Source organism: Centroberyx affinis, unplaced genomic scaffold (genome assembly GCF_046629955.1).
Source record: "Centroberyx affinis isolate AG114_WGS23_722 - 3 ecotype Tasmania unplaced genomic scaffold, CSIRO-AGI_Caff_v1 ptg003047l_1, whole genome shotgun sequence".
NCBI lineage: Eukaryota > Metazoa > Chordata > Actinopteri > Beryciformes > Berycidae > Centroberyx > Centroberyx affinis.
In genome coordinates, this window is record NW_027281136.1 from 33,837 (window position 1) to 53,975 (window position 20,139).

The following is a 20,139-nucleotide window of genomic DNA, read 5'->3' on the forward strand; positions in this document are numbered from 1 at the left end:
TGGCATTTCCAACTTTTTATAATAATATGATGCCCATTGTTATTGCCACACAATGACACACAGCATCAATCAGTTCTCTGTCTCTGAGAATTGTGAATATGCATAATTGACGCCCCAATAATAATAAATAAATAATAAATAATAAATGCCAGAAGTTGAATTGAAATCAGTGATAGACTATTACAGACTGAAATTATTACTATTAAACAACATAGAAATTAATTCCCGGCAGAAATATCTCAACGTGCATCTCCATACACAAGTGAGGCTTAACTGTGGTTGAAGTTCAAAATGTGTATGTGTGTGTGTGTGTGTGTATGTGTGTGTGTGTGTGTGGACATGTCTGTGTGTGTATGGGCACTCAAGACTGGACATTTAATGTTAGTATGTTATGTTATGTTTGAATGATAGCTCTAATATATTTGAATAAATGTCTCAAAATAGACTGCAAACTTTGAGGCTCTTTTCTCAAAAACATAGTTTGGTGACAAAGGGGCATAAATGTCCCTCTGTCCAACATTGTATTAAACTAAAAATGTCTCCGGGGTCAATGTGATTGAAAATGACAGATCAGGTCAAGGGCAGAACACATATTATACTGGGTGTGAAAGCCAAGAGGAGGCCCGGGTTGCACTAGGTCTAGCTAGTCTTGTTGAGGAGGTTTTGCTTTGGAGGATTAGTCTTCAGCCTTCCAGAGAGCTCAGAACATGGATGTGTGTTTTTCCACTGAACGGAGCTCACTGCACTACTGGAGTCCTGTGCTTTTAATTATAGGCAATTGAGAGAGAATTTAGTGAGTGGAATCCCTACTGGTCAGACTGGTTTTACTGGAAGACAAGAATAATACCTGTCATTCTTTCTAATCCGAACACAGCCGTGTGCATACAGTTTCTTAGCATTATGCTCCTGATTCATTATAGAACATTTACTCAGATGTTAGACGTTAAGGATCAGCTCTGCAGCACAGAATAGAAACAGAACATGAAGAAGCTCAAGTCCCAGTTCCCCAGACAGACTTCTGCAAAAGGGCCAAGATGTGCATTTTCTTGAAAACAGTCTGTTCTCAAGAACTTTGTTTCACTTTCATTTCATGTTTATTTGAATTTTGGACTTTTTACTTTTCACTTGAGATCAGTAGTTTTTGTTAGTTTATGGTTATTTATTAAGATCATCAGATGGTTTGTCTTGACCCTCGTGTTTATATGCGAGACATGTGCCTGAGGAGGAAGCGTTGGATGATGGAATAGTGGTTTATATAAAAGCTCGCAGGCTTGAGAACAGTTTCAAAGAATGGAGAGATGAGCTGGCTAGGATAGCTTCTTATCCATAGAGTTAATAATAGTTTAAATGTTTTCAGGAAGATCTGGGGTCCCTACTTGGAAATGATAGGTGGAGATGATTATCATGACAATTAATATTCATATACCCCTAGGGCTGGAGGATAATTCAGTGTTGTCCTTGTGATTATGATGATATTGATTGTAACCATATCGTCCAGCCCTATATACCCCATCCTTGGTCTCTGTACATCGTCTAATTGTCTATGCTCAGTGAATGAATATGAGATGTAATATTGTTGTATGGTAGCCTGTGTTACACTCTGTCAAGAGGAATGTGCATTTTCTTTTTTTTCTTTTTCTCTCTTTTCTTTAAATTTGAATATTGTTTGTAAATTTATAATGTATGTTCAAATGCTGAAAAAGCAATAAAAAGTTTAATCACAAAAAAAAAAAAAAAAATAGCACGCAGGCTTTGGTCTTCATTCTGTGTTTAGTGTACCGACAAGAGAATCGGGGCATGGAGCTACATCCGATCACACAGGGCAGTCGGAGGTCTCTGGGGTCTCTGGGGCCTCTGGGGCCTCTGGGGCCTGGGCAAGGATGAACAACTCTCCACAGTAAAAGACAAAGGCAGACTATGAGAAAGTCGTCCCCTTTTGATCGGTCGTTTTAAACCGGATCACGAGAGAGAATGCCAGGAATGCAACAGCAGAGTGTCACATAGAGGCAAGACCAAAGCCGAGATGACTGCTGGTTAGTAGTTCTTCTTGAATGTATAGTGTTTTCTTCAAAGGGGATCTCATGGACTTGAAAAATTGTTGTTAAAACCGTGAAAACATAACAAGCCCGCGGCCATCTTGCTGACGATTATTTCACTATAAAAGTGACATCCTGTTTACTTCTTTATATTAAAACAAATCAGTTTTGCAGCAAGAGTGAGAGGAATCACTTTCATCATGTTGCATCTGGAAGATATGTGTGTGTGTGTGTGTGTGTGTGTCTGTGTTTTCTTATGAGTGTGTTTTCACTGAATGACCTAAGATACTGCTATATCACATTTGCTGTAAATCCAGAATTCCAAAACGAGCATCTGGTCTTGGGTCTTCTAAGGGTTAGTAATCCTTAACCCTTAACCCTTAACCCGGTGCCGTTAGGACAAACCTGCTATCATCTAGGGGCTAGTGCCGCTAGCAGCTAGCTAATCTAGCGTTAGCGCCTGCGGCTCACTCTCCTTAAACGAGACAGCTGCTCCTGTAACGTGGCAAAACTCCTACTTCATCTATCGAGGACTCTCGTCACCATGAACATTTCACTTCTAACGCTAAATGAATGGAAGGGAGTCACTGGCTGATGAGATGGAACGTTTCACATTCTGTCTTTGCACCTGGTCTCGTGACTCTAGTCTTGTAATCAGCTGGGTTGTGGCTAAAATAACTAGAAAACCTGCACCAAGACCACAATAAATACCTTTCTGGAGGTTATAATGTCCTATTTTTCTTGAGACTATGTTGGAGACATTTACAAGTTATTATATATAGTTATTGTCTTCAGATTTTTTTTTACAGGAATGACTCATTGCAGCTCAGACATGAAAAGTCAGTTAATTTTTCATTACTTCCAATTGCACAATCTGCCGTCACTGCCAGGATTTTCAAAATCTGCTTCTGTGCAAACTGTTGTGTGGTGATACTGACACACTCCTACTGAGAGAGACCTGTGATCTGTATAGTGGTCAGTTACATGACAGATAAAATGAGCAGACATGGCTCCTGCATGTCTCCGTATGCCTGATAGATGCTGGGATGGACGATGCCACATGTTTTGGAGTCGCTTCTGACTCCGGTTCGATTTTATTCCAAATGAAAATCAACACAAAAATGTAAGTTTTACGTTGCTTGGCATTCAGCAATGAGCCTTGAATTTCTCCTTCCCCCTCCCCACTTGTGAAATGGATCGGACCAAGGCAGTCGAACACAGATTAGTATAGATAGGCCAAAATCTGAATTAACTGATTACAAATTCATTTAAATGAAACAGTTTCTACGATTCCAGAGTTTGGAGTTGACTCCAATTCTGTTTATTAATAGAATTGAATCTCAGAATCAACGTGATGGAATCAAGAATCGACTCTTTTGGAGTCGACTCCCTAATTATGTTCTTGAACTCAGCACAATGAAATTAGGAGAAAACAGAAAGTTTGGCTTCATGTTTCCTGTGATGGATTCTCTCGCTCTGGACAAGATTGAACGAAGGAAGAAAATGACTGCTGGACTGCTGATACTGAATGAAAAACACCAGGATTCCCCAAAGTTTAAAATCTAAAATTCCCCAAAGGAGCCTGGAGGTTTTCTCTGCTCTCAGCACGGCGGCCGGCGGGAGTCGGTGTGGAAGAGTCTCTTGAGGAAGAGCAGCTGCAGGTATCCGGACAGCAGGATGGCGAAGCTCTGCGCCGCCGACCACCGGCTGACGTAGCTGAGGTTGGACAGCAGCAGGTAGTGGTCCTTCCCTTTCCTCATGCGGGCGAAGTTGTAATGACGCCACATGTGGAAGATCTGGGTCTGGAGCTTCTGGGTGCTCTCCTGAATCAGACATGATGCATCAATCGGTTATATAGTATGTGTGTCATTTATGTAATGTCGGGTCAACCTGATCTCACACAGATACGTGAAATGAACACGACTTTTAACACCAAATTGCGTGTTGGCAGTCTTAATGGGAGGAGACAAATATATTAAAAGTTGGGTCCAAACTAGTGTCATGATAGGTAGACAGATTCTTCTCAGAGGATGGAAAACTGAGGGGCCTTCAGTCCAAGAATGGGCTGCTGAGTTGGCAAGAGTGGCAGCGTTTGAAAAGATGTCCTATAAACAGTTTGGTAGATTGGATGCATATATTAGGAAATGGGGCAAATACTTAACCTTCTTGGAGGGCTCCTGACATGGACCATATTCTGGGGGGAGACGCATGTTTTGTATTTAGTGTCACATTCTATGCATGGACAAAAATATGCATTTGTTCTGTACTTCCTTGTTTTGTGATGGTTTGTTTGTTGAGTTTTGTCTTATTTTAACTATTCTGTCCACTGCATATGATGGAATGTATTTATGTTGACAACCAAGGCCAACTGTGTATGTGGTGATGATGAGTTGGGGGGGTTAGGGTGGGAGATTTGTGTGTATACTTTGTGATGCATATGTTTTGTATTATGGTTAAGAAGAAAATAAAAAACTGTTAATCTGAAACGCAAAGTGTTAAGACTCCCAGCAGGAAACCAAGCTGATCTCACACAGATACGTGGGCAAGTAGAACGAGTTTGGTTAAGTTTACGGTTATGGTTGGGCAACTAAAACAGCTTGGTTAAGGTTAGGGAAATGGTTTGGTCATGGTTAAATAAGAAACCTGGCCACCGTGCTGCTGCAGTGTGACTCCCTCCTGTTTATAGTCGTGTCTCCTTCACATAACCGTTTCCTGCTGGGAAAACGAAAATGTAACTTTACGTTCCAACATGTTGTGTTCATTTCATGTTTTTCTGTGAGATCAGTCTGAATGAAACGGTTACGTGAAGGAAACACGACTAGAAACAAGAAGTCGAGTCACATTGAAGCAGCTCAGTGGAGGTCAGGCTGTTCGGTCGGGTGCTGGACGGGCGACAGGAGCTTCACTTCAGTTCTGACGACTGGAGTTCACTTCCCAGCTTGTACCAATCACATGCGAGTCACATTTACATTTTTAGCGGAATTTTTCACATTTAACCGACCAAAGCTTTTCCCAAACCTTAACCAAGTTGTTTTAGTCTCCCAAACTTAACCGTTAAAACAACGTGAAAAGCAGCTGAAAATGTCGTGTCCAGTTTGTGTTTTTGTCACAGAATCCAATCTGTGGTGGAGGAACGTGATTTTCACATCATTTGTGTCCACAGCTGCATGTAAATCTGTGTTCAGAGTTCGTGTTCATTTCACTACTTTTTATGAGACCAAGTTGCATAGATGTAAGAAATAAATTGCAGTTACACTTGTTACTGTAATTGAGTAGCTTTCCTTGTAGCTACCTCTAATTTGTGTATTTGAAATCTGTAATTTTACCTTTACTTAAAGGATCAGGCTGGTGTTTTTTAATGCATTTCTTAAAGTCAACAAATCCTATGAAAATAACAAAATCAGCAATGATTTTGTTTTGCCAGCAAGTCTCATCCAGTCTCATCTCATCCAATGCAGCCATGTCCCAGCAGCCATAGAACTGCATTGTATTAAAAAACGATTAAAAACCCGTCACAGAGCCATGCTGCTGCTCTGCAGCATATTTCATCATCACCATGCACCGGGCCGGACCACTTTTTCCTCAAACAACTTCATAAGCCGGCTGTAAACATGTTTTCCATCTCAGCAAAGGTAATAACTGGTTATTGGTAATAACTACAACAGCCTGACTTTTCATGGTAACAGTTAGCGATTTTTAAAATGTAAACTATGTCTTTATGAGCTGCATTTCAAGGTTTTTATCTTACAATTGGAGCCAATGACTTCGGGGTTGACGGCTAAAAATGGAACGTGGGAAGACAGAAAGTAACGGGAGCAAAGTAAACACATTGTTGATTTAGTTATTTTCATACGATTTGTTGACTGCAATAAAAAAACACCAGCCTTATCCTTTAAGTAAGTTTTGACTTAACTACTGCACATCTCAAGATTATATATTGCATCCATTACAGAGGACACACTTCCCATCTCTCCATAAGCATTGCATTAGAAACTGCAAGTATGTGGAGGAAATATTTCAACATTTTAACTGTAACAACCGAGTCAAGAAAACATTTTGCACACCTAAAGGTCTTTAGTTTTAGGTGCGTAGGACCACAACCGAAAAGGTGGACCCTGGGAGAGGATTAGCATCCCACACACTGTGTGAAACATCGTATTAAATTATCTTACAGCTGTAACAACTGAAAAAGTTTTTCATGATAGCAGCTTAGTTAACATCCATCTAGATACATTGTTGGTTTATGTTACCCTGGTTGTTATATAGTCTGCTAGTCTAGCTAGTTTGTTTGATTTGCATTTTTTAAAATCAGATTGATATGAATTTTGACTTATTGTACTTGGCGAATAAAGAGATATTGTGATATACATAACTAAGCAGTCCAACATCCCAGACAAACTAAGTGACTTGAATTGAACTGAAACCAACACCTGGATTCTGGCCAAAGTGCTGTTGAGGACTTTCTCGCCCTCCTCCAGCTCTCTCTTGGCGTCCTCGAAACCTTCGTAGACGACGCCGAAGTTCAGAAAGACCCGGACGCCTCCGAACCGGTTGTTGTGGTTCCCAAGACACATCTGGTAAAAACCTGCCAGGAGGAAGCTGGAGTTATGAGACGGACACAGGGATCAAAAAGCTTTCAACAATCCAGTTCAGTAGAAATACCTCATGGTGCGCTGGTCCAACACACAGTTTCATTTACATGATAAAAATATTAAAAAATTAGTTACCGAGCTACAGGATTTTAGTTCAGACTGATCTCACAGAAAAACGTGAAATGAACATGACATGTTCACAGCAAATTACGTGTTGGTGGAACATATAAGTGTTAAATTTACGTTTTCCCAGCAGGAAATGTGAAGTTACGTGATGGAGACACGACTATAAACAGGAAGTAGTGTGACATTGAAGTAGCATGGAGGTCGGGTGGTGGACGGGCGTATACGTTTCTCAGCCTGTACAAAGGACATTTCCTAAATTTAACCGTTAACCAACCTCTGGGACGTAATTCAATTCATGGTGAAGGAACGTATTTAAATTTGTTGCAGGGGAACGTAATTCAGTTTGTCGTAGAGAAACGTTATTTTCCCCATAATACGTGTCCACAGCATGTAAATCGCCATTTTATAGTTTGTGTTCATTTCACGTATTTGTGTGAGATCATGTTTTAGCTAGCTGGAATGTTCCATCTCCTGCAAAGGGAACCAGCTAGCTGCAGCTTCACAGCTACAGTGAACTCAGAGTTTAGCGAAGTCCCAAACTGCATCTGAACAGGTGAAAACCACAGACTGTAAAAACAGACGGAGTAGTAGGTGTTCTTCACTCAAAGGTTTCTGAAGGGCCGTTTTGAAGCCGAAAGTTGGGGTTTACGATTGCCGCCATGTTGACATTTTTTGGAGCCAGAGCACGAGGAAAACAACCCTGTTTTATAACCGTTATATCCTGTTAATGAAGCAATTATTTTGAAAATCTCCATAAGGACACACATTAGAAGAAGTGAAATTAACTGCTGAGACCACACCAAATTTTTTTTTTTTATCAGAAGTTGGTTGTGGTCCATTGACTTAATGGAGTTGGAGGTTTGGAGTCTTTTTGGAGCCGGACTCTAGCGGACTTCAGAGGAACTGCCGCCTGCCGCCACTTCATTGGCTTCAAAATCCACTTGAGGTTTTGGCTGCTTGGTGAAAACCTGCCATGAGCCACAGTCTGCTCCCTGCTCAGGAGGAGCTGCTGCTGTCAACAGGTGGTTCATTCTACACTGCAGTTCTCCACTGCTATAAAGTCTTTCCTGGAAGTTTCTACACCATAAAATAACAGAAACGTGCGAATCGTCAAAAAGCTTATGCTGCGTAGTGAGAGACAGATCAATCTCAACACCGTTTGTTTAGTTGCAGAAGACAGACTTTGTGGTTAATGGAAAATTGGGTTAGCCACTTAACCGCTAGTCAACTGTAGGAAGGCTTCAGCTTCCTACACCTGCTGCTTGAACACACAGTGAGTCACAAGTGTGTTAGTGAGAAAGTATTCGCCCTCAAAGTAGAAATGTTTTCACTAAAGGTAGAAAGATCATCGCTGCAGGTAGGAATTTGTCAAAAACATCACTGGAGCATCGTTGCCATTTTGTTGTCACCTCTGTGTGATTGGACTGATGACTACCTGGATCACATTAAGATTTAAGATTTATTTATTTTAAATAGGGACAGTGCATATTAATGAACATTTCAAATCAAATGTAAATATGCCAGATTCAGCCACCAGGCTAATTTTCATCTGTTGTCCCTTGGCAGGTTGATGTCACAGTAAAAAAAGAATAAAATCATCATAACCATTCAAATTAATTCACAGTACAAGAAGCAGCACAGAGCACCTAAAACTCACTCTACACAATAACAAGCCCTGAACATCCAGACATTAATGCCAGGTGGAAGTGAAGCTCCTGGATCATACCTGTCACCTCGGTCTGGAAGTTGATTTGACCGATGGAGTCCCGCGTTGAAGCCACCAGATCGCCCTCTGGTGACAGAACGGTCACAAACAGCCGGGGGTCGTTAGCCATCCCCGTTACCCACTGCACCTGCACACACACACACACACACACACACACACACACACACACACACACACACAACAAAATGTTTTGGATTGCAGCTTGTTCTACTCTTCTTTGGAAAGTGCTTTCCTGTGTGCTGGGGCTAGATGGAATGAAAAAAGTTGAATTGAACTGAGCATGTCGACAACAGCCTCTGTCCTGCTGCAGAGAGCAACACCAGGATGGAGAAACATACATAAAAAACTCAGGAACACACAATCTGTGCATAGTGTGATGTTTTACATTCAGTAGTTCAGCCTAGTCACCAGGCTATAACTAGGCAAACCTATAAACTTTTGCTATCATATATATTGTTATATGTTGTTTTTCTGTAACTTTTGTTTGTCATGATGCTGCTTTCTTGTCCAGGGTCCGGATTCACCAATGTGTTCTTAAGATAGATCTTAAGAAATGACATAAGAGGAAATTTTAGGAAGTTCTTAGGAAGGCTCTTAAATGCAATTCCTCAATATTTTCTTAGTAACAGTCTCATTTCTTACAAATTTCTTTAATTTTCCTACTTAAGAACTTCTCAAAATAGGGCCTGAATTAATTAAGCAATATTACACGAGAGGGTGAGCTTTACCGTCATTATTGGCACGACAGTGATGCGGTAAGCATCACTGAAATGATTATACAACAGTTACCAACAAAATAAAAGATATAAACAAAATGTATTCATATTGTGGGGCAATTCGCTCTCAAAGTAAAAAACTTTTTGCTAGTGTTATCTCCGTTTCCCTGGAAATACATGGGGTCTGACTAATAACTGGAAAACAATCAGTCACGTCAGTAGACTCCTATGTAATGGAACCTAGTTTACTGCTCCAGCAAGTAGGCGGAGCCTTAGTAACGACCTGCAACAGACGAGTTCTAGTCCCTGTTGAGTCAGCAGCCAACTGGAGCTAATGCTTTCTAGAGATCGTGGGATTTCCCAAACTGAATAAATACCACACATATAAACACAAAACTGCCTCGCTAGCTCAGTCTTGTTGTAACTAAGATATCTGCTGAAAAAAATAATTTTTCCATGGACAGATTTAGCTAATATGTCCGCGAACTTCACATGTATTTTTAAGCTAGTAGCGCCGTGTCACCGACTCACCGGCACAGCTGATGGAGGAGGCAGAGCGTCTGGTAACATCAAGGCTGAACAGAGTTACCGTAGCGTTATATTTAAATATATTGTATGATAATATGGCGGAGTAATATTTAGTGATGAGCACGGCTAGGTGTGCTGTCATGCTGATTTGAGCACGTTCTAAATGTCTAGTTGACCAATCAGATCGCTTGGTCGGAACTACCTGTTGTATAATTCTGGTTAATAAACTTTAGACTTACTGCCATTGAGGCCAGGAGACAAGGCTAGGAGACAAGGCTAGGAGGCTAGGAGACAAGGCTAGGAGGCAACCCAAAGTGCTTCCATCTACAAAACAATTGGGGAAAAACCTATTTAGAGCAACTAGAGCAAAGATTTAAACATTGGTTGCTGTTGGTAACTGTAAAATTTCACTGTAGGAGTTTTAAGACAGGTGAAGGGCCGTCTTAAAGTTAAGAAAAATATCAAGAACAAATTTGACAACTTTCATTTCAAGAATACCATTTATTCCTAAGTTTTTTCTTAGGAAGAAACATAAGAAGAAAGTTAAGAAAATATATAAGAACTGTTTTTGAGAATAGCATTTTTACCTACTTTTTTTTAAGACCAAAGTTAAGAAAAAAGCGGCACTTGCGAAAACATTTTTTCTTATGAAGGTTTTGTGAATCCGGCCCCAGGTTTTTAAACTCAGTTGGACTTAAAAAGACATGAAGCTACTGTATATTTCTGCAGGACACAGTGAATGTCCTGCGAACATGAATGTTATCATGCTAACTTTGACAGAGATAACAAGACTTGGAGTCAAACTGGATGACCTTGAAAGTCTGATAAGCCCAAGGTGGACGGGTTTTAACAAAGGTGCAGCTTCACCTCGACACCCCCGGGATTCATTTCATAACAGCACATCGGCTTTCAAACGAGTTCATCACCGCAGACGAGAGGAAACCCGGTCCCACGGGTCCCGGCTGCCGGTCAGTCCAGCCTTCTTACCAGGTAGGTCAGGTAGAAGTTTCCGCTCTGGTGGGCGAAGTGCCAGAAGCAGTCGGTGCCTGAGGCGGGAACCTCGATGGCGAAGTCGTATCCGTCCGCTCCTCTGAACAGATCCGCCTCGTCCAGCCGGGGCTCCGACTTCCTGCCGCCGACGCCCCGGCAGCTCAGGACCAGGACCAGGACCAGGACCAGAACGGGAACCGGCATCGTCCGTCCTGCTTCCACCATGAAGGAGGAGGTGAAGGGAGCTGCTGCTTTCTAATGTTGATTCTCAGATATCAAGTGGAGGAGAATAATTAACCACATCAACAGTCTGCACACAGGGGCGGTCTTACCGTGAGGCAAAGATAGGAGACTACCTTAGGCCCAGAAGTATTCAGATCTTTGACTTCAGTAAAAGTAGTAATACCACAATGTAAAAATACTTTGTTACAAGTAAAAGTCCTGCATTCAAAGTCTTACTTAAGTCAAAGTACAAAAGTATTAGCATCAAAATATACTTAAAGTAGCAAAAGTAAAAGTAGTCATTATGCAGAATGGCCCATTTCAGAATCATATATATCATGTTGTTGGACTATAATTATTGATACATTAATGTGTTCATCACTTTAATGTTGCAGCTGATAAAGGTGGAACTAATTTGAATTACTTTATATACTGCTGGGTAGCTTAACCTATAAAAATATATCATAATTTATTAGTTGATTTATAATTTGTATTAATAATCTAAATCTGCACAGTAACTAGTAACTAAAGCTGTCAAATAAATGTAGTGGAGTAGAAAGCACAATATTTCCCTCTGAAATGTAGTGGAGTAGAAGTATAAAGTAGCATGAACTGGAAATACTCAAGTAAAGTACAAGTACCTCTAAATTGTACTTAAGTACAGTACTTGAGTAAATGTACTTAGTTACATTCCACCACTGCTTAGGCCCCAGCAGCCAGAGGGCCCCACAATACACTAGAATATAACTTAAACATATTTCTCATCAGTTTAAAAGAAACAGACACATTTAAAAAGAACCCCTCTTTTTGTTACAATAATTTTGTAATTTTTTGTTTTAATCTTATGTCAGGTTATAGTGGTAATGGGCTATTCCACTTAACTTCTAGTGCAATATTGCCTCTTGGCTGTAACCTTATTTTGCTTTGCCACTGCACCATTTTCTGCAAGATGCAAAGAACCTAGCAAGTGGTTGAAAATATAAGGTATATAAGACTTTGGATAAGAAATACAGGATAAGATAAATTAAAAAACAATAAAAGAGATAATACTTTAAAGTGTATAAGAGGAGAGAATAAATTATAAAAAAGGGTGAATGTTGGGATTCAGGGGGCCCCATGTTTGTCTTTGCCCAGGGCCCCAAATCACTGAGTCCGCCCCTGTCTGCACGCCTGATGACAGATCGCTGTAGCTCCACCAAAACCGCCTCTGCAGAAAGTCTGTTTTCCAGAAGTGAAGAACAGAACGCTTGTTTTCTCGTTCCAGGGTTTGAAAAGGTTTCATGAAACTCAACACACAAATGACCTGGAGAAGTTTGTTGCATTTGCTTGGTTTCTACACAACAATGATGAAATAAATCTACTGACATGAGACAACTCTGTAAAAAGTGTAAGCTTTTCTTTATTCAGCTTCAACAAAGGAGAGTTTCCAGTATAAATCACAGTCATTGAAATTTGCATTAAAGCACCAAAATAGGTATATATGTACAGTTCAATGCCCTGAAACATTCAGGCACATCAGCTGTGGCTCACATATTTCTTTCTGTCATTACCAGCAAATGGATTTTCCTCCATTTCTGCTGAAGTGACCATGACAGGATTTAAACTGTCGACACCTGCTGAGTGTTTTGTTGACCAAGGAAGACAACAGAGCCTAGGAAAACATTAAAAAAATATAATGGCTGGAAGAAAAATGGCCACCACAGCCAATTAGTAGCATTTTCGGCTCCAATTCTGAAAATGTTCAGCGGATGGAACTGTACATGTGAACCGGTTTTGATGTTTTCACACTGATGTGGTTTTGGCCCGGTTCTCCTGGACTAACATGAGGCTGAAGCTCTCAGCAGCGCGGCTTCTCGGCCTCGCCGCGGCTCTCGGTGACGAAGAGTCTTTTGAGGAAGAGGAGCTGCAGGTATCCGGCGGCGACGATGACGAGGCTCTGGGCCGCCGACCACCAGCTGACGTAGCGCGAGTTGGTCTGCAGCAGGAAGTAGTCGGCGCTCCTCCTCATGCGGCCGAAGTTGTAGTGGCGGAACATGTGGAAGACCTGGCTCTCCACCCGCTGGGACGCCTCCTGCAACGGCAGCACAGCTTCACATGAAACTGCTGTTATAAACTCCTGTTATAAACTCCTGTTATAAACTGCTGTTATAAACTCCTGTTATAAACTCCTGCTATAAACTCCTGTTATAAACTGTTGTTATAAACTCCTGTTATAAACTCCTGCTATAAACTCCTGTTATAAACTGCTGTTATAAACTCCTGTTATAAACTCCTGTTATAAACTGCTGTTATAAACTCCTGTTATAAACTGCTGTTATAAACTCCTGTTATAAACTCCTGTTATAAACTGCTGTTATAAACTCCTGTTATAAACTCCTGCTATAAACTCCTGTTATAAACTGTTGTTATAAACTCCTGTTATAAACTCCTGCTATAAACTCCTGTTATAAACTGCTGTTATAAACTCCTGTTATAAACTCCTGTTATAAACTGCTGTTATAAACTCCTGTTATAAACTGCTGTTATAAACTCCTGTTATAAACTCCTGTTATAAACTGCTGTTATAAACTCCTGTTATAAACTGCTGTTATAAACTGCTGTTATAAACTGTTGTTATAAACTCCTGTTATAAACTCCTGCTATAAACTCCTGTTATAAACTGCTGTTATAAACTCCTGTTATAAACTCCTGTTATAAACTCCTGTTATAAACCGCTGTTATAAACCCCTGTTATAAACTCCTGTTATAAACCGCTGTTATAAACCGCTGTTATAAACTGTTGTTATAAACTGCTGTTATAAACTCCTGTTATAAACCGCTGTTATAAACCGTTGTTATAAACTGCTGTTATAAACTCCTGTTATAAACTCCTGTTATAAACCGTTGTTATAAACTGCTGTTATAAACTCCTGTTATAAACTCCTGTTATAAACTGCTGTTATAAACTGTTGTTATAAACTGCTGTTATAAACTCCTGTTATAAACTGCTGTTATAAACTGCTGTTATAAACTCCTGTTATAAACTGCTGTTATAAACTCCTGTTATAAACTGCTGTTATAAACTGCTGTTATAAACTCCTGTTATAAACTGCTGTTATAAACTCCTGTTATAAACTCCTGTTATAAACTGCTGTTATAAACTCCTGTTATAAACTCCTGTTATAAACCGCTGTTATAAACTCCTGTTATAAACTCCTGTTATAAACTCCTGTTATAAACTGTTGTTATAAACTGCTGTTATAAACTCCTGTTATAAACTCCTGTTATAAACTCCTGTTATAAACTGTTGTTATAAACTGCTGTTATAAACTCCTGTTATAAACTCCTGTTATAAACTGCTGTTATAAACTGTTGTTATAAACTGCTGTTATAAACTCCTGTTATAAACTGCTGTTATAAACTCCTGTTATAAACTCCTGTTATAAACTGTTGTTATAAACTCCTGTTATAAACTCCTGTTATAAACCGCTGTTATAAACTCCTGTTATAAACTCCTGTTATAAACCGCTGTTATAAACCGCTGTTATAAACTCCTGTTATAAACTCCTGTTATAAACTCCTGTTATAAACCCCTGTTATAAACTCCTGTTATAAACCGCTGTTATAAACTCCTGTTATAAACTCCTGTTATAAACTCCTGTTATAAACCGCTGTTATAAACTCCTGTTATAAACTCCTGCTATAAACTCCTGTTATAAACTCCTGTTATAAACCGCTGTTATAAACCCCTGTTATAAACTCCTGTTATAAACTCCTGTTATAAACCGCTGTTATAAACTCCTGTTATAAACTCCTGTTATAAACCGCTGTTATAAACCGTTGTTATAAACCGCTGTTATAAACTCCTGTTATAAACCGTTGTTCCGTTGTTATAAACCGCTGTTATAAACTCCTGTTATAAACTCCTGTTATAAACCCCTGTTATAAACTCCTGTTATAAACTCCTGTTATAAACTCCTGTTATAAACTCCTGTTATAAACTCCTGTTATAAACCGTTTTTATAAACTCCTGTTATAAACTCCTGTTATAAACTCCTGTTATAAACCGTTGTTATAAACCGCTGTTATAAACTCCTGTTATAAACTCCTGTTATAAACCCCTGTTATAAACCGCTGTTATAAACTCCTGTTATAAACTCCTGTTATAAACCCCTGTTATAAACTCCTGTTATAAACTCCTGTTATAAACTCCTGTTATAAACTCCTGTTATAAACCGTTTTTATAAACTCCTGTTATAAACTCCTGTTATAAACTGCTGTTATAAACTCCTGTTATAAACTCCTGTTATAAACTCCTGTTATAAACTGTTGTTATAAACTGCTGTTATAAACTCCTGTTATAAACTCCTGTTATAAACTCCTGTTATAAACTGTTGTTATAAACTCCTGTTATAAACCGCTGTTATAAACTCCTGTTATAAACTCCTGTTATAAACCGCTGTTATAAACTCCTGTTATAAACTCCTGTTATAAACTCCTGTTATAAACCGCTGTTATAAACTCCTGTTATAAACTCCTGTTATAAACCCGTTATAAACTCCTGTTATAAACTCCTGTTATAAACCCCTGTTATAAACCCCTGTTATAAACTCCTGTTATAAACCCCTGTTATAAACCCCTGTTATAAACTCCTGTTATAAACTCCTGTTATAAACCCCTGTTATAAACCCCTGTTATAAACTCCTGTTATAAACTCCTGTTATAAACTCCTGTTATAAACCGCTGTTATAAACTCCTGTTATAAACTCCTGTTATAAACCGCTGTTATAAACCGTTGTTATAAACTCCTGTTATAAACTCCTGTTATAAACCGCTGTTATAAACTCCTGTTATAAACCCCTGTTATAAACTCCTGTTATAAACCGCTGTTATAAACCCCTGTTATAAACTCCTGTTATAAACTCCTGTTATAAACCGCTGTTATAAACTCCTGTTATAAACTCCTGTTATAAACCGCTGTTATAAACCGTTGTTATAAACTGCTGTTATAAACCGTTGTTATAAACCGCTGTTATAAACTCCTGTTATAAACTCCTGTTATAAACCCCTGTTATAAACCCCTGTTATAAACTCCTGTTATAAACCGTTGTTATAAACTCCTGTTATAAACTCCTGTTATAAACTGCTGTTATAAACTCCTGTTATAAACTCCTGTTATAAACCGTTGTTATAAACTCCTGTTATAAACTCCTGTTATAAACTCCTGTTATAAACCGTTGTTATAAACTCCTGTTATAAACTGCTGTTATAAACTCCTGTTATAAACTCCTGTTATAAACCCCTGTTATAAACCCCTGTTATAAACTCCTGTTATAAACCGTTGTTATAAACTCCTGTTATAAACTCCTGTTATAAACTGCTGTTATAAACTCCTGTTATAAACTCCTGTTATAAACCGTTGTTATAAACTCCTGTTATAAACTCCTGTTATAAACTCCTGTTATAAACCGTTGTTATAAACTCCTGTTATAAACTGCTGTTATAAACTCCTGTTATAAACTCCTGTTATAAACCGTTGTTATAAACTCCTGTTATAAACTCCTGTTATAAACTCCTATTATAAACCGTTGTTATAAACTCCTGTTATAAACTCCTGTTATAAACTCCTGTTATAAACTCCTGTTATAAACTCCTGTTATAAACCGCTGTTATAAACTCCTGTTATAAACTCCTGTTATAAACTCCTGTTATAAACTCCTGTTATAAACCGCTGTTATAAACTCCTGTTATAAACTCCTGTTATAAACCGCTGTTATAAACTCCTGTTATAAACTCCTGTTATAAACTGCTGTTATAAACCGTTGTTATAAACTCCTGTTATAAACTCCTGTTATAAACCGCTGTTATAAACTCCTGTTATAAACTCCTGTTATAAACTGCTGTTATAAACCGTTGTTATAAACTCCTGTTATAAACTCCTGTTATAAACTCCTGTTATAAACCGCTGTTATAAACCGTTGTTATAAACCGCTGTTATAAACTCCTGTTATAAACTCCTGTTATAAACTCCTGTTATAAACTCCTGTTATAAACTCCTGTTATAAACCGTTGTTATAAACTCCTGTTATAAACTCCTGTTATAAACTCCTGTTATAAACCGCTGTTATAAACTCCTGTTACTGCCATTACTGTTACAGCTGCAGCCACTGGTGAGGTTACAGTAACAACCATAACACCAGTATTACTACTATTGCTGCTAATGCTACTACTGCTGTCACTGCTATTACAGCCACTCCAATACTGATACTATTACTGATACTAGTTTTGCACCCGTTACTACCATTGTTACAAATACTGCGACTACTAATATTACTACTACTACTGCTACTGATACTACAACTACTACTCAGTCCCTCCAGGAAATTGCGTATTTGAACAGAGAGTGGGAGAGAATACGGGGAGGCTGTGTGAGAGAGAGAGAAAAAAAAATCACATTTTTTTCCTTTGCTTGCAATTTTTCACAATTCCCACAATTTTACCACAAAAAGAGAACATAAAACCTCACAAATTGTATCGCAATTTTTGAGAAAAGCAGCTGCAAAATCAAGCATTTTTGGCCGCAATAATCACACGAGTTTCTCTGAGTAGTGTGTCTTAGTTAGTCTCTCTTGTTAGTCTATCTTAGTCTATTTTAGTTAGTCTCTCTTGGTAGTCTCTCTTGTTAGTCTCTCTTAGTTAGTCTCTCTTAGTTAGTCTCTCTTGTTAGTCTCTCTTAGTTAGTCTCTCTTGTTAGTCTCTCTTAGTTAGTCTATCTTAGTTAGTCTCTCTTGTTAGTCTCTCTTAGTTAGTCTCTCTTGTTAGTCTCTCTTGTTAGTCTCTCTTAGTTAGTTGGGTTCACCTCCAGCCTCACACAGGGAGCGACTGGCACCACAGTTACATGTTGCTGTTGTCACATGAAAACCTCGTGACTCCAATTTGGGTCATTTTCATGTTTTTAAATTCTGCAAACCCTCTGGCTTATCAAACCCTTTGTTTGGGTAAACTCAAATAGTTGAGTTGTAACTTGCTAAGTTTACATTTTTGAGATAAAAGGTTTTCACCTGACAGCGAATATTCCTGCTAACTTCATCAAGTATGGGATTAAACAAAACTTCAAATTTTGATTAAAAAACAAAAATAAATCAAGAGGAAGCCAAAAGCCCAGTACAACGTAGCAAGGGTAAAACATTAAGCTGTGTGTGCATGAGTGTGTGTGTTCGTGTGTGTGTGTGTGTGTGTGTGTGTGTCATAGTTGAGTATTTGCTGCTGCGGTGCGCTGCCACGCCCGTTCTTCTTCACTGTCTGGTATCGCCATGACGACAGTGAGCCAAACAGGAAGTTGCGTCTACCTCTATGGTGGCCAGCGTGTTGTTCAGGTCTTTGCTGACTTCCTCTTTCTTCTTCTTCTCTTCCTCCTTGCGCTCGGCGGCGTTCTGGTGGCCGTCGTAATAAACGCCGAAGCTGAGGAAGACCTGCATGCTGCCGAAGCGGTTGTGGAAGTTGTTGAAGCACATCTGATAGAAACCTGCAGAACATATGAGACAGAAGAGAGAGAGAGAATACGACAGATAGAGAGAAAGAATAGTATGGGCAGAAATATGTGTCACTAGATACTGAAATTGACGATTTGACGATGACCAGGATGTGTCTCCGTAAACTGAATTTGAATTGTGAGAACTGAACACAGTTTGGGTGTAGTGACAGCTCACTCTAATTTAACAGCACAAAGAAGAGTTACATCACTTCATGTGGGCTGGGACAGCAGCTTCTTTTACGAAAGTGGAAAAGGAAAACTAAAGCAGTTTGTATTGGACTCATTTGTTTAAAGTTAAACTGTCAGACAGACAGACAGACAGACAGGCAGACAGGCAGACAGGCAGACAGACAGGCAGGCAGGCAGACAGACAGACAGACAGACAGACAGACAGACAGACAGACAGGCAGACAGACAGGCAGGCAGGCAGGCAGGCAGGCAGGCAGGCAGGCAGGCAGGCAGGCAGGCAGACAGACAGACAGACAGACAGACAGACAGACAGACAGACAGACAGGCAGGCAGGCAGACAGACAGACACTGACCTGTTTCCTCGGCCTCAAAGTTGATCTGACCTGTCGCATCATCAACAGTCGACACCAACAGACTGCTGGGAGCGTTGACGGTGACAGACAGGTGTCTGTCATGGCCGACTCCCGTCACCCACTGGACCTACAGACAGACAGACAGACAGACAGACAGACAGGGAGGAAGACAGACAGACATAAAACTATTTTCATCAACATGTTGACCCAGAATTTCACACGATACTTTAAGCTCTTTCATGTCTCGACCTTTCATTTTAGAAAAATATACAAACTGAACCTCAGCAGGAAGAAACCCATTCACCACATTTCATTAAAAACATTTCTTCGACAAGAAGACTTTGAGCACCTTGCACCACAAAGTAACTTCTGAACAGCAGTCTGAACCTGCTCTGTCGGCTGGGCTCACCATGAAGGTCAGGTAGAAGCGTTCCCCCCGGTGGGCGAAGTGCCAGACGCACTCCATCCCCTCCGCAGGCAGAACCACGGAGAAGTCATACCGGTCTGCGCCCCAGAACAGCTCCTGGTCGGTCGTGTCGGGGTGCGGGCCGGTCCCGCCGCCCGCCGCTCCCAGCAGCAACACCGCCGCCAGGCAGGACGTCCCACACAGCATGGCTGGAAGACGAGTTTTTCTACACTAAATGGAAGCTGCAGAGAGTCTGAGGCAGAGCGGAGCGGCTCGGGACAGAAATGATTAACCAGCTGACAGGTTTCCTCCCGCTGTGGGAAAACTGGGATCTTTCACAGCTGGAGGCGAGAAGGACGACAAACAACCAGCAAATATAACCAGTAACCCAAATCCTGTCTGTCCCTCTGAGGAACTCTACAGTTTACCAGCCATTTAATCATTTAGTCTCTAAAATGTCAAAAATAAAGACAGATGTCTCAGTTCAGAGTCCAAAGTGATTCTTCAGGTTTCTTCCTCAGCCAGAAAACACAAAGGATTCATTTAATAAAGAGATGAAACAGAGAAAAGCAGCAAATCTTAACATTAGTGAAGCTGGAACCAGCAAATGTTTGATATTTTTATTTGATAAATGACAAAAACAATAAACCGATGAACTTTTCTGATAGGATTTCAGTAATCAAGACAGGATTAAATCTAAAAAAAAAATTCATTTCACATCATATACTCTCAGATTACAGTT

At 39.8% G+C, this 20,139-nt stretch overlaps 2 protein-coding genes across 2 annotated transcripts; both read right to left on the reverse strand.

The window, feature by feature from the left end:
* Window positions 1–3,637: 3,637 nt before the first annotated feature.
* On the reverse strand, window positions 3,638–10,918 carry LOC139659219 (transmembrane emp24 domain-containing protein 6-like). Its single transcript, XM_071537432.1, has 4 exons — window positions 10,712–10,918; window positions 8,481–8,607; window positions 6,467–6,621; window positions 3,638–3,859 (listed from the first exon to the last, which is right to left on the reverse strand). The coding sequence occupies exons 1-4, from the start codon at window positions 10,916–10,918 to the stop codon at window positions 3,638–3,640; spliced, it is 711 nt and encodes a 236-aa protein (XP_071393533.1).
* Window positions 10,919–12,617: 1,699 nt separating this feature from the next.
* Window positions 12,618–19,604, reverse strand: LOC139659220 (transmembrane emp24 domain-containing protein 6-like). Its single transcript, XM_071537433.1, has 4 exons — window positions 19,401–19,604; window positions 18,992–19,118; window positions 18,265–18,440; window positions 12,618–13,007 (listed from the first exon to the last, which is right to left on the reverse strand). Exons 1-4 carry the CDS (start codon window positions 19,602–19,604, stop codon window positions 12,774–12,776), a joined length of 741 nt encoding a protein of 246 aa, XP_071393534.1. The 3' UTR covers window positions 12,618–12,773.
* Between the last annotated feature and the right edge of the window lie 535 nt (window positions 19,605–20,139).